At 37.8% G+C, this 14,658-nt stretch overlaps 1 protein-coding gene across 1 annotated transcript in view; it reads left to right on the top strand.

Moving 5' to 3' along the window:
- Positions 1-11,845: 11,845 nt before the first annotated feature.
- The window catches only part of pex10 (peroxisomal biogenesis factor 10), a 5,552-nt gene continuing 2,739 nt past the window's right edge, over positions 11,846-14,658 (top strand). The window contains exons 1-3 of the mRNA XM_062427258.1: positions 11,846-12,315; positions 12,734-12,814; positions 12,912-13,324. Coding sequence (XP_062283242.1) covers positions 12,204-12,315; positions 12,734-12,814; positions 12,912-13,324 — 606 coding nt within the window. The 5' untranslated portion in view covers positions 11,846-12,203. The remainder of the gene's footprint in view (positions 12,316-12,733; positions 12,815-12,911; positions 13,325-14,658) is intronic.

Here is a 14,658-nt window from a genome sequence, read left to right as displayed (position 1 = left end):
CTGCTGCCCTCAGGCAAACACTACAGGACATTGAGAGTACGCACAAATAGATTTCAAAACAGCTTTTACGCTAAAGCCATAAATGCACTAAACTGCATTAAATAATGGTAATTATTTATTTATTTTTGTTTCTTCACTTTAAAGACGGCATCTCAATTTCGTTGTGCTTTGTACAATGACAATAAAGACTTTCTATTCTATATTCTATATAAACTCAATGCCAATATCCATAATGCCCTGAGGATGGATTCCAATGGAAACTCTCCTAAAATGTGATTATTTTCTTCATTTCCTATTGTTCCACAATGAGACATGGATGTCCACTTGTAGACAATAATAGCTAAATGTAATGGGTAGGTTGCTGTGACACTTACTAAAGCTTATTCATGCTCCTCAGAGGATAAACTCTCATTTATTTTGGACACTTCCTCTAGACAAAATGGCATTTTCTTTATTTGTTATTTGATTGCCATGAAATTTACTGAGCAAATTCATGCTCCATGGGCATAAACTATTTGATTTGAATGACCCTGACCTTTCTAATAAATATCAGTTTTTGTTTTATTCCAATTACCATTTTCATGATGTTCCATTTTAATCTGTATTAGTTACTTGTATAATATTGTTAGTTTCTCTTATGCCCAAAGGAAGCTTTTCTTTCAGTCAGCATTTCATCCTCTTGAATAAATGCATACGCACTGTGCAAACACCAGCAACACTTTTCCAGGAGGCTGGATTGTTTTCAGTCTTCCATGGTCTTTATCCCAGGTAAGGTGCTGGGTTTCGGTGCTGTTAAATCCCCCATGACTGAGCTGAAAGAGGCTGAAAACCAACACCCTGCTTAAAAACAAGCCTCCACAAAGGGATAGAGAACCGGCTTTTCCCATCAAACCACACTAACATTCAAAGCTGCCAAAGTCAGGTGATACAGTGGGCCAGCAGCATGTCACAGACGGCATGTGGTGTGTTCATTGCAGGAAAGTCAAGAAGTCACACAAACACTTATTGTACTTCTGTGAAACTGATCTAGGTGAGCAGGATGAGGCAAAAAATGAAAAAAAAAATTCAGAATGTGTGCCAACACTGCTGTGACAGGTGAGAGGTTCTCTATCTCATCGCTGATACACCAGTGTGTGACAGAGAAAGACAACCATGTTGGAAGCTGAAAATCTCTTCACACACACATAATCTTTCACCATGTGCTCCACTTCACTGAGAGGCCTGGCAGGACTGAAGCCATTTTAAACGTCACATGGAACAAATCTCAACAGTACATAGAGTCAGTTCACCAGGAATTGGTACAGCTCTCCAAAACAGTTATAGCTTTACAGTCCTGGAGCCTCATTAAGCAATTATTTTGGTCATATTATAAACTCAACAAACACTGCTTACATCTCCCTTCCAGCTGTGTAGTAGAATGTAATATCACGGATGCAGTCTTTAAACACTGAGGGAGGGCGAAGGTCCAGAGCTTCCCTCCTTGTTTCCTTCAGGCAAAATTTTAGAATATTTTAAAAAACTCAATTGGTATAAGTACTCTGCAGTTGCATGTACTCTTCATGTGCATGACAGAACTAATGTATGAGTATTTTCTTATTTCTCAGATGCCTTTCAGCCATACTTCTATCTGGAAATCTGCACCTTGGTGTCAATCTTCCTTGGTTTCCTTTCCATTTGGAGGAGAACATCAGACATTCAGCCAGATACATTCTAAGTCAGTTATTCTATATGGCCACACCCCCTCTTCTCTTTCCTGCATCGGAGCACCAGGTTTTCAATGGAAGTGATGGAGGACAAAATCCATGGTGTGTCCATACAGTCACTTAAAAGTAGATGTGAGATATGAGTCTTCATCAGTGTGAGTTAGTCATATCAAGTGATATCTGACACATTTACAGTCTTTTTAGCATCAGATTCTTAGTGTTTCTCTGTTGAGCTGTGGTGGAAGTATAGTAACAAAAAGACTTTGCTACTAAAAACACTGTAATGTTGAAACATAGAAGATGAAGATTTGACTCATTTGGATGCTGAAGCTTCATATTAGCATCACTTCCATTGTAAGTGCATTATGAAGGGTGGCTGGGAACCACTAGTCCAGGGTTATTGTTAACTCTATCCCCTTATTGGTTAACCAAAATACACGTATTTTGTTTGTTTGTCTACAAACCAAACCCAAAGCTAAATCAAAATTCCAGAATGAACATGTGAAGCATAATGATTCTAAAAGGCTGAAAAAAACTCCTTCTCCAGACACCAGAGGCTTTACTCCACCAACAGCAATTTGACAGTCAAAGGGCAAGTTTTCTTATGCCTCATTTCCAAGTCAGATATGTTTTTTCTTTACGATATGGTCAACCAGACCACACTCACATGTTATCTGCAACCAGACGCACGAGATGAAAAGTAGGACATTGTTTGGTGCAAAAGGGGAATAAATTACAACTCAGAAAAGGTCAGAGCGTGCGTTCCAAACCTAGAGACACTTATATTGGATTCTGTTTTTGTTTGTTTTGACTAATATTCCATTAGTGACGCATGCAAAGAAAGAAAGAAGAAAGAACTTGCATGTGATTTCCACATCTAGGAATGTAAATGTAATTTCGACATATTTGAACCCGCTGCCACAGTCATCTAAATGTGCTGCATCAGTAATTACACACTCCAGACATGTTAATTGCGTCCTCTGATCAGTGTTTAAGATGTGATTGTTTTTCTAATGTAAATGGCTGCTGGGTGGTGTCACTACACAGCACTTACACACCAACATGCAGTCATTTGTTATTTTGCCAATAAGCTGGCACAGGTAGGATAACAAATCACCTACTGTAGTTATTTTCTCCTGTAGAAAAATACATTTTTGAAGGTGCAGTCATATGAGAGGATCAGTTAAAGTTTAACATTTACCTTCATCACTTCATCATTTTCATTTATGAGAGTGAGATGTAAGTGCAGAGCTGGTGTCAGTCCAAAGTTCAAAAACACACCTACCAGCACATATCCAGTTTGTTTAATCCATACAAGCACCTCACACAACCTGCTGTAACCTGCAACACTGTACACAAGTGCTGGATGGATGGATAAACTGTTGTTTGGCAAGAAAACAGTTCTAGAACTTTACTGCCCCTAAGATGTCAATTTGTACATGCCTGTTTGTGTATGTATTAGACAAATATGATGCATGTTAATGACTAAGCTTTAGAGGTTTTGGTCGGGTCTTTTTTTTTTACTTCAGGCTAGCCATTTCCTTGTTTCTGGTCTTTATGCTAAGCTAGGCTAACCACCTTATGCTCGTGATTCTCAACTGAATAATCTATTCTTAAAATCCTGAGATGGATCTTTGCATGTGTACATTTACTCAGTAAACCTGTGTCCATGTGCTCTACGTGTTATGTGTAGTAGTGCTTACTTGTAGTAAGTGGTTCAGTTACAGCTGCATGATGTGTGAAATGTCTACTTTTGGAAATGTGGAGACTTATAAAGAGACAGTATTTGTGGCGTACGGTTCATACAGTCACAGTGAGTGTGCACAGTCCTATCAGCACCAAATAAACCTCTGTTTGTTTTATTCCCTGATTTGACACAGTCTATGTGGAGAACATAGGCAAGGCCGCTCTCATTCTTTCAAGTCACTAAACCTGCCTGAAGTAGAGTTAGCGAAAGGCTAAATGAGATTTATTGTGATTACACGTACTGTCTTCATGATGTAATATACAACTTCCTCAGTAAGAAGCACCATTCAAAACCTTCTGCCTGCAGTCAAGGAAAATAGTCTACAGGGAACATAAATCAGTCATTTTGACAGCATTCTTTAAACTATTTATTTCATCTCATGTGTCTTTCTTCTTTCTTCCTAACCAACACATCTACTACAGTAGCAACATTTAATTCTCAATGTGATTCAAATGAACTTGTTTGTACTGCATGTTTTTATACCTGTTCACACACACTCATACAGTAGGTGTAGCAAAAAGCCTGGACAAGGTTATGTTTGTTATCAGAATAAATGAGTGAATGAGTTATTGTGCTTTATGTGCTAATTAAACCTCTGTATTGTTAATTCACTCATTTAAAAGAGTGAATTTTCCCTCTAAACTTCTCACATGCTTTCATTTCAATAAATGTTCAAATGATCCAATATTTCAGCAAAAATCAAAGATTAGAGAAAAAGTCCAAAAACTGAAAACACATTTGTGTATCAGAACCATTAATCATCTCACTACCCCTCACATTTATCTGCTGACCCTTTGGAGGGGCCCCACCCCTAGGTTGGGAACCACTGGACTAAACTAGCTAACTGTATATAAAGTAGTGTAAACTAGCTCCACCTCCAGCAGCTACAACAGTAACATGCTGCTCTAACACTGATGCTTCACTATTAATAATCTAATGATGTCATAATAATAATATATCAGTCAGAGGACCAAACCACTACTTTTACTGTAATACTGCATACTACATCACTCATAATACTGCAGTACTTTTACTGTAATACTGCATACTACATCACTCATAATACTGCAGTACTTTTACTGTAATACTGCATACTACATCACTCATAATACTGCAGTACTTTTACTGTAATACTGCATACTACATCACTCATAATACTGCAGTACTTTTACTGTAATACTGCATACTACTGTACATCACTATAATACTGCAGTACTTTTACTGTAATACTGCATACTACATCACTCATAATACTGTAATACTGCATACTACATCACTCATAATACTGCAGTACTTTTACTGTAATACTGCATACTATATCACTCATAATACTGCAGTACCTTTACTGTAATACTGCATACTACATCAAGCTCATTATACGTATGTACTTTTACTGCAATACTTGCAAAATCACCTCAAAGACCTTTGACAAATTATTTGAGGATCCTTAAAACCTCTAAAATAATTTTGTGAGCCACATCTGACACCCTTCAGTGGCCTCTGTAACAAGGAACTACTTACTGGAAATGCATTTGCGTCAAATACCCACAAAGCACCTATTCTTGGAACCTGGTGGGTGGTGTCTGTACAGGTCCACAGAGCTTAAACGCAGTGCTCTGAGGCAACCAACATGTAGAATATGACACACCCTTTGCATGAGGAAAGTGTGTGTGTATGAATGTGAGTGTGGTTCAGAGTGAATCCCAGACATGACTGAAACAGATGTAGTCTGAGGTCATTACGGAAATAACTTGCTCTCTGTCTCCTCAGCAGGTGTCGCCTAAGTTCCCCTGCTTCCTTCCACCTGTGTGTGTGTGTGTGTGTATGTGTGTGTGTTGTCAGTGTGTCTGAGAAGACCTTTCAGGATGTCCTATTACAGACAACAACCTGCCACCCACGCACAATCTACAAGCTACTGTATACTCTATTGTTACTTTATACAGTACATGTGCACTCAGTTTTGCTTCACTTATGTAAAACATATTTAAAGTATTTGTAACATAGTCATATGTTGCTTTCTGAGATTTCATGTGAAATTACATGTGTGAAAAAAATCTATTTTACATTTAATATCACATGTAAAATACCATTTCACATATGAGGTGATATAGACACATGTGTTTTCATACAATAATTCACATATGAAAGACCTTACATGCAAAAACAGCTGTTTCACCTATCACATGTAAAGCACCATTTCTTTTGTGATTTATTCACATCACAGTATATAGGTACAGGTGATTATCAGACAGCGTACATGCACAATGATATTCAATCATATTTTATAGACACATCTGCAATATTAATAATAGTGCATTACATATAATATATATGTAATGTATAATATAATAAAATATATTTTTACATGCTTTTTTGTATTACATACAAACAAGCTTGTATGAATCCTAAACATGATAAATAAACAACATCTTTATTATGGCTGCACAACAATTGTCAAATGTTAAGTATATTAGCGTTTGATATGTATGTCTACATGTGAAATATTCAGCGTAACATCCTCCTGATAAGACTGGAGTGATGCCAGAGCATTTTATATCAACACAGTTGTTGTGTACTGGCAGCGAAATGCTGATTTCATGTTAAAATGACACTTCATATGTATGATGTTTTTGCTATCATCATTCTTGGTTACGTTTATCTCTAAAAATCAGACCTGCTCCACTCACACTCATCCAGCTCTGATATGGTAAACATGAGTTATCAAACAACAATCCACTAACTGAACAGAGAAACCTGGACCTCAACCTGAACTGAATAGTCCATGTCAAATAAAGTTTTACTGTTCCCTGGTCTACTGAGAATCCACTTCAGGGGGACATGTTTGGCACAAAGATAGTCAAATATGCAAAGTAAAGCTGCTGTTATCACCAAAAGTTTGTTTTCAGCCTTCCAAATCCTGCATGGGCTGATGCCTTAAAGCCAGTTGAACCAAAACCTACTGCAGTTTGATGTTAAACATATGAAACCTGCAGATAAAGCAACACACTGTGCATACAGTTAGTCAGTTTGTGACTTACCTGTTGAAATCCCAGACTCTCTCCCTGTGCCCGTAAGTGATTAGGTCCAAGCGGCAAAATGCTTTCAACACCATCCACCTTCCATCTACAACATGTTACAAGTTGCTACTAAGTTATAGGGAGGAGGGAAAAGAAATGTCCAGCTCCTCCCCTCATACTGAGAGCAAAGTTCAACTTCCTGGTTTGCAGGATAGTGGGAAGACTGTCCACGGGTTGATACAAGTGCTGAGGAAAGACGCAGTGAAAGGAAAGGAGTGGGATGTTTCGCCGTAGCGGTTATAGTACACCTAGCTGGCTCAGGGGCAGCACCGAGGAGACAAAGAAACTGGTTCTGCAACTTTTTCAAGCAGATCACGTCAGAGCTGTCTGAGCTTTGAATGAATGAATGAATAAATGAGTGAATGAGTGAATGAGTGAATGAATGAATGTACTTAACCTACTTACACAGGTGGAAGAAGTGCCATTATACAGTGTTTCACATTAACATTGTCAACATGTGAAAACCTTTCATTGCAACAATATTTGATAATGCAACAGTGTTTGTAGCAACAATTGCAACACTGCAGTAAACGCTATTTTAAAGGTGCAATTGAATGGTTTATAACTCAGTTTATTTGTTTCATGATGTTGCTTAATTATATGGAATATTTTGGGTAAGTTATCAGATTGTATTGTTGTAATACCTCCACAGTTTAAAGGGGAACACTGATTTTACACATCAAGTGTGTTTGTGAATCTGTAACAGTCGAGTTGATTGAATTGAGTTGAGCTGCATTGTGGGTAATGTGGGCGCCACGTTTTGACAAAGAAGAAGACTGTGTGGAGTACTGCTTTGATTCAAATTCTTTAATAATATTGCTCTGATTTTATGATATTTTCCGGTAACTTATCAGATTGTATTACCTGCTGGAGAGGTGAAACATTTTGACTACAGCCCAACCAGTAAATGGGTCAATATATTAATTTATCACAGACATATTAATAGAGGCATGTACAATGGGCAGTACGTAACATAAATGTCGGTACAGAAATGTCCATAGTACATTTTAATAAATACTAAAGCCTTGTGGTTGTACTTTAGAGAGATGCTAAAACAGGCCTCTTCTAGTCTTATACATACCATATATATATAGTAGAATATATATATATATATATACTATAAGAGAGCGCGGGATATTGTTCCGTCCGTCTGTGCGTTCACCTTTCACCAACCCCCTCCATCCCCTCCAAGGTTCAGGGAGCCAGTCATTGCATATGGCATTTTTTTTTTTCGCATTTCATTTCATGTCAACTTCAATTTCTATTTCAATGTTAAATAAATAGTCTGCAGTAATACTTTTTATGTGGGACTCCGGAGCTACTGGGACTATTGTTTCAGCCTGTGACGTAAAGGCGTAGAGACGTCGTACGTGGGGGCGTGAACGAAGGGAGGAGAAGACGAAGGGAGGGTAAACATTTATCCAAGGTCACAGACATTTTCAACATGCTTAACAAGAACAAATCACTGTTGGAAAACACTCACAATGCAGCAAAAGGCCTCATGACATTAACGCAAGGTGGCGAAACTCCAGAGAAGTCAGGTAAGAAACCACAAAACACAATCCACACAGTAGCTAATGCTAATGCTACAGTTTGTTAACTACTCACCCATACATCCTTCCAACCATGTAGTTATCCTTCCACAATATGAATTCACACATTATGTTCCTCTTTGTCTCAGGGTTAAGATCATTTTTCTTCCAGAGTTAAATAATAACTCGCCTAACAAAAACTTTGGTTTATGAATGAGGGTCCGGGATTATGTTGTTACCACGAATACACTCACTGCGGGGACACACACACACACACACACACACACACACACACACACACACACACACACACACACACTCACAGTTTTGGCGGTAGTATTTTTTTGGTAGTTGGATAATGCTGGAAGTACAAATATTGTTTATCATCATTTTTGACGAGAGGCTGCATTCATGTTGGTTACCACTAAACAGCCAAGCTGCAAAGTAAACAATCACTATATCTATAAAGTATATATATATCCACAATCAAAACATTTCTTTTTCAACTGTCTATTAGACTAGGGAGGGACGTGAGGTCTCCACTGAGGTTAAGGTGAAGTTTAGGTTTATAAACAACTTCTTCAGCAGAGAGCCAGCAACACAGGTCACCATTTCTGACGGTCACAGATTTTGGTGTAACACCGGTAAAAAAAAAAAAAAAGGGAAAATATATTTTTTCAGACAATACTTGCATACAATATTGCCAGAGGTTGACAGGGCACAAGTGTGTTTGGGACACATGTGACCTTCATATACAAATATACATTCTTCTCACTGCTTTAATCTATGAGTGTGTGTCTTTTAGCAAGTAAACATGCTGCAGCACATTGTTCTAGTATATATAATATGTGTATCTGGGAATGATGTCAGTGAGATTCAGATTACTAGTAATCATTTACACTGCAGATAACATAGATAACATGCTTTCAATACTTTTGGGTAAAACTGAGTTCATCCTGTTTGAAACTAAGAGGAAGCTGTCAAGCACAAACACTTTTTTTTGTGATGGAACTGAACCATGTGTCTATATCTCAGACACATGGAGAAATATTAGATGAGTCACTCTCCTGTGAATCTGTTGTTGTTACAACATGATCTAAGTCTGCCAGCAAACTCCAGTTCCAGTTTCATAGAACAGGCTTCTGACTTTTCTGTTAAGAAAGGAATCGTGTCATCATACAGTGTATTTTGAATTTTGATTATGGCTGCTCTCATTGTTTTATTTAGAAACTAACTGTAGATGATGAAAAATAATATCCATCCACCCATCCATTTTCCACAGCTTATCTAGGACCAGGTCCCTGTGGCACTAAACTGAATGAGGAAAATACTATTTTTGATATTTATTACATGCAATCCCTCAAACCTATGTTGGTAATGAATTTAGAAAGGTAAAACAGCTGCCAGTACAGCTCACAGTACAACAATAGCTGCATCATACACTATATGGACAAAAGTATTGGGACACCTGGCCACTACACCCACAGGAGCTTTGACGACATCCCATTCTAAATACAAAGGCATTCATATGGAGTTGATCTCCCCTTTGCAACTAAAACTGCTTCACTCTTCATGGAAGGCTTTCCACCTTTCCATAATGCCATCAATTAATCATTATGTGATTTGTCAAATATTTGTCAACTCTCAAATGTCAGAATCAGTAACAGTAGTTGTTATCAGTAGTTGTTAGTAATAATCTGAAAAATCCTTCATTCGAATTTTGGATTCTGTTCAGAGAGCCGGGGTTGTGTTGGGGGATCTCAAGTCCTTCATTTTTCTAAAGCCTGGAGACAGTGTGTTCTTCAAATGAATAACCTTGCAACTGAATTATTCTTAATTTGTACATTTACATATCAGTCTGCTGACCAAATGACCTCAGAATAAAGAATGAAAATCAAATTAACACCAAACATTGTCCTTAAGGGGAACTATAAGTAAGTTTGAATATGTATTAATAATAAATACACAAAGACTGGTTCTGAGATGATGGTCAGTTTCTTTTCAAATACCCTTATTGAATATAATTTATGGAGATAATACTCAGAGCAAACAAACTATTAAGAAAATAGTATATATATTAAAGGTTGTCATACCACAAAAAGTTGCATACAATAAGTGTTGAGGGTACAACATAGATTTGTAAGTTTGCATTGTCATGGGAAATAAATGTTTGTGTATATTGTTGAGCAGGGCTCAGTCATGGAACTCAGTACTCTTATCCTTTATTTCATAAAAGTACCAACAGCAATGTAAAAATATTCTATTACAAGTAAACGAAAAAATCCTACTAAAATAAAAGTACTGCAGTATTATGAACTTGATGGAGTTAAAGTATTACAGTATAAGTACTGCAGTATTATGAGTGATGTAGTATGCAGTATTACAGTAAAAGTACTGCAGTATTATGAGTGATGTAGTATGCAGTATTACAGTATAAGTACTGCAGTATTATGAGTGATGTAGTATGCAGTATTACAGTAAAAGTACTGCAGTATTATGAGTGATGTAGTATGCAGTATTACAGTAAAAGTACTGCAGTATTATGAGTGATGTAGTATGCAGTATTACAGTAAAAGTACTGCAGTATTATAGTGATGTAGTATGCAGTATTACAGTAAAAGTACTGCAGTATTATGAGCGATGTAGTATGCAGTATTACACTAAAAGTACTGCAGTATTATGAGTGATGTAGTATGCAGTATTACAGTAAAAGTACTGCAGTATTATAGTGATGTAGTATGCAGTATTACAGTAAAAGTACTGCAGTATTATGAGTGATGTAGTATGCAGTATTACAGTAAAAGTACTACAGTATTATGAGTGATGTAGTATGCAGTATTACAGTAAAAGTACTGCAGTATTATGAGTGATGTAGTATGCAGTATTACAGTAAAAGTACTGCAGTATTATAGTGATGTAGTATGCAGTATTACAGTAAAGTAGTGGTTTGGTCCTCTGACTGATATATTATTATTATGACATCATTAGATTATTAATAGTGAAGCATCAGTGTTAGAGCAGCATGTTACTGTTGTAGCTGCTGGAGGTGGAGCTAGTTTACACTACTTTATATACAGTTAGCTAGTTTAGTCCAGTGGTTCCCAACCTAGGGGTGATTTTAGACCCTTTTAGGGGGCTCCAGGACCCATACATTTGATCTCAGCACCCCTAAAAATAAATAAATGATATTTTATTTTTTAACACTTCATATTCTGATTTTTAACACAATTTGTATTAGGAGCTGAGCCCCCCTAAAAGCCTGATGCTAAAATCGGCCCTGTTACCAATCCAGCTACACACTTCACACTACTGCTTTTTGTAGGATGTCAAAAGACAAAAAGGTTGGAAACCACTGGTTTCATCTTTAACAATGTGTTGTATTTTAAAAGCGTGTTATATTATCCGTTGTGTCAAATCTTCATCTGAAAAGTAACTAAAGCTGTCAAATAAATGTAGTGGAGTAGAAAGTCTAATATTTCCCTCTGAGATGTAGTGAAGTGGAAGTATAAAGTAACATGGAATGAAAAGTATAGCACAAGTACGTCTAAATTGTAAAAAAAAAAAAGAAAAAAAAAAAAAAAGTACTGTACAGTACAGTATTTACGTACATGTATTTAGTTAATCTCCACACAGGCTGGGCTTAACCTTGTTTATAAGACTCTGCCTTTATATACTGTGTAGCGGAATGTTGGCTTGTAATGCCTCCACCTGCCAGTAAGTGGCACTGTGTCAGTTCTGAATTAGTTTAGCAGTCTGATCACACAACATCAACTTCCATGTTTCCATGTTTCCTGGCTGTGGCTCCTGCTGTAGCTCCGTGAAGCTGTCAGACAACGGTTCACTACCAGTACATGAGATATGAGCGTATATTCTTACCGTTCAGGATACAGGGAGTCAGGATAACATTGCGAAGTTACAGTTTCTCTGGTTATATTTCACAGCATCGCGGTTAATTGAATGCTATCTGACCTAGCATTTAGCGTTAGCACTTTGTATGCCACAAGTCTAATGAGTGTTTTATTGGACTGACGTGCTGTTGCGTGGATGGAGACATAAGTGATCTATCTAAACTGCTCTCTACAGTGGAGATAAACATGTCATTATGAAGTGTGTAACTTGGTGTGTTCTCTGATATTAGCTTACAATGCCCCTTGCTCCTGCTAACCAGTCCCAGTTGATTCGGTCCTGTCAGAAGGATGAATATTATCAAACGTACCTGAGGAACAACGCCAACGAAGCTTTCCAGACACTTGCTGGTAAGTTTGTTCAGAATGAACACGCTTGTCTTCTTTAACTTCACTCCAGCATGTAGCTTAACTTTAGGACCACTTTCATAGTCTGATATTTACACAACTCATCCCAAATATTAACAATCGGGACTGCCTTCAGCCATCGGCTGAGAATCTTCCTTTTGAAAAGAGGAAAATACAGTTTGAAAACATTTTTGATCAAGTTAAAATCCCTCAGTCATGTTCTATGCTTCATTGTTGTGTGCTCAGTGCTGCCCCCTGTGGCCAGAGGACAAGCTACACTCTGAAGCAGTAGATGAGTTATCATGTTGTTTAAAAAAAGAAGCTCCTTTGTATGTTAAACTGGTAAAAGCAACCATCTGTGTAGGAAATTTAGCACTTGTTCTATTTTATTTTGTTGAACTTTTTTTTTTCTTTCCTGAAGGATCCAAAAGATGGTTGGACTGGAGGAAAGAGATAGAGCTGCTGTCAGACCTTGCATACTATGGTTTAACCACATTCTCAGGTAGACTAACTAAACCAACATGAAATTTAACTTAATGTGTGTTTAACTTTTCATCTTATTGTTAGAACATCTTGATTTGTATTGTTGTCCTACTCAGGTTACCAAACTCTGGGTGAGGAGTATGTCAACATCATCCAGGTAGACCCCAGTCAACATCGTATCCCCTCCGTGGTCAGACGAGGCCTCTTCGTCCTCTGCCATGCCTTCCTGCCTTACCTGCTGGACAAGGTCCTGGTCTGTCTGGAAAACGAGCTGGAAGGCGGACAGGAGCACCACATCAGCATCAGACGGACACGGGCGGCGTCTGGGCCATGGAGCCTGGAGTCTTGGCTGAGGAGGTGGATGCAGAAGGCAGTTGGGCTGTTGTCAGAGCCTCAGAGGAGAGCATACCTGCCAGCTGTGTTTGTCCTCCAGCAGAGCCTGACGCTCCTGCACAGACTCCATGTGGCTCTGTTCTACATCAGCGGCTCCTTCTATCACCTTTCCAAGAGGACAGCTGGTATCAGATATGTAGGTGATATTTACACATTTAAAATACATCTTTCTATCTACAAAGTACTATATTAAAGTCATTTTGTGGTTGCAGCTTCTCTTATGTAAAAAAAATCTCTTTTTATATCATTGTAACATGAATGTTTGGGTTTGGGGCTTTTGCTAGGACTAAACAAAGATAGTTGTTTTTTTGTTTATTTTAATATGAGTTGATTCATCAGAAAATTGATCAATAATGAAAACAGTAGTTAATTGTTTCTACAACATACATATGTACCAATAAAGGAGCAAACAATATTATAATGATTCACGTTAATATAACAACATAAATATATCACATTTTATAAATCTAAAATAAATTTAATATGAATACATCTAAATAAATGTAGATTTAATAAATACATCAAACTCAATTTAAATAATCCTACAGGAAAGAAAAAAAAGTTCATCAATAATATAATTTCATAAAATATAAAATAACTATAGCCTGAGCAATACTGGATTTCTTTGGGCTGATGCCAATACTGATATTAGGAAGAAAACAATTCTGATATGAATATATTGGCTGATATTCTTCATATACACTACTCACAAAAAGTCAGGGATATTCGGCTTTCGGTTGAAATTTCAGGATGAACCTAAAATCCACTATAACCTTTACAGGTGAACTTAATGTGACCTTCTCTAAACTTTTGAATGCACATGTCCAGCAGTTCAATGTTTCAGTACTTCTGCACAACTTGCTGTTCTCTGACAAGGAGCTTAACGGCAAAATTGACAACAGGTGTTTGATCCATGAATCGACCAATACATTTCCTGGTTCAATTAGAATTGGTATTCAAACAGTCCTCCTCATCATGCTGTTCACATTTTGACATCATAAAAACAAAGACGACACCTAACAGTTGATCAACAGTACCTCACCATTGCGAGGCTTCAAACAGGATGTTCTCAGACGGAAGTGGCCACTGAGCTCAGAGTTTCATCAGCAGGTTGCAACAGAGATACAGAGAAACTGGAAGAGTCACAGAAAGGCATAGAAGTGGACGTCCATTGGCCACATCCCACACTGATGACCGCTACATTGTGAAGCAATGCCACTCAACTCCAGGCACATTTAAGGGAGGTGAGAGGCACCCAAGTGTCACGTCAGACCATTTCGAAACCGTTTACATCAGCGTGGTCTGCGTGCTAGACAACCTGCAAGGGTACCTGACCACACCACCAGGCACAGGCGTCATTGTCTTGCATGGGCCGGGGAGCAGTCATTCTCAACTTGAGAATGACTGCCAGTTCAACTTCTCAAATAGAAGCTAAATGCTCCACCCATTTCCTTTGTGCATTGCATTGTG

Source organism: Scomber scombrus, chromosome 10 (genome assembly GCF_963691925.1).
Source record: "Scomber scombrus chromosome 10, fScoSco1.1, whole genome shotgun sequence".
NCBI classification, from domain to species: Eukaryota; Metazoa; Chordata; class Actinopteri; order Scombriformes; family Scombridae; genus Scomber; species Scomber scombrus.
The sequence above is the reverse complement of the archived record's forward strand: the minus strand, read 5'-3'. Positions and strand labels throughout refer to the sequence as shown.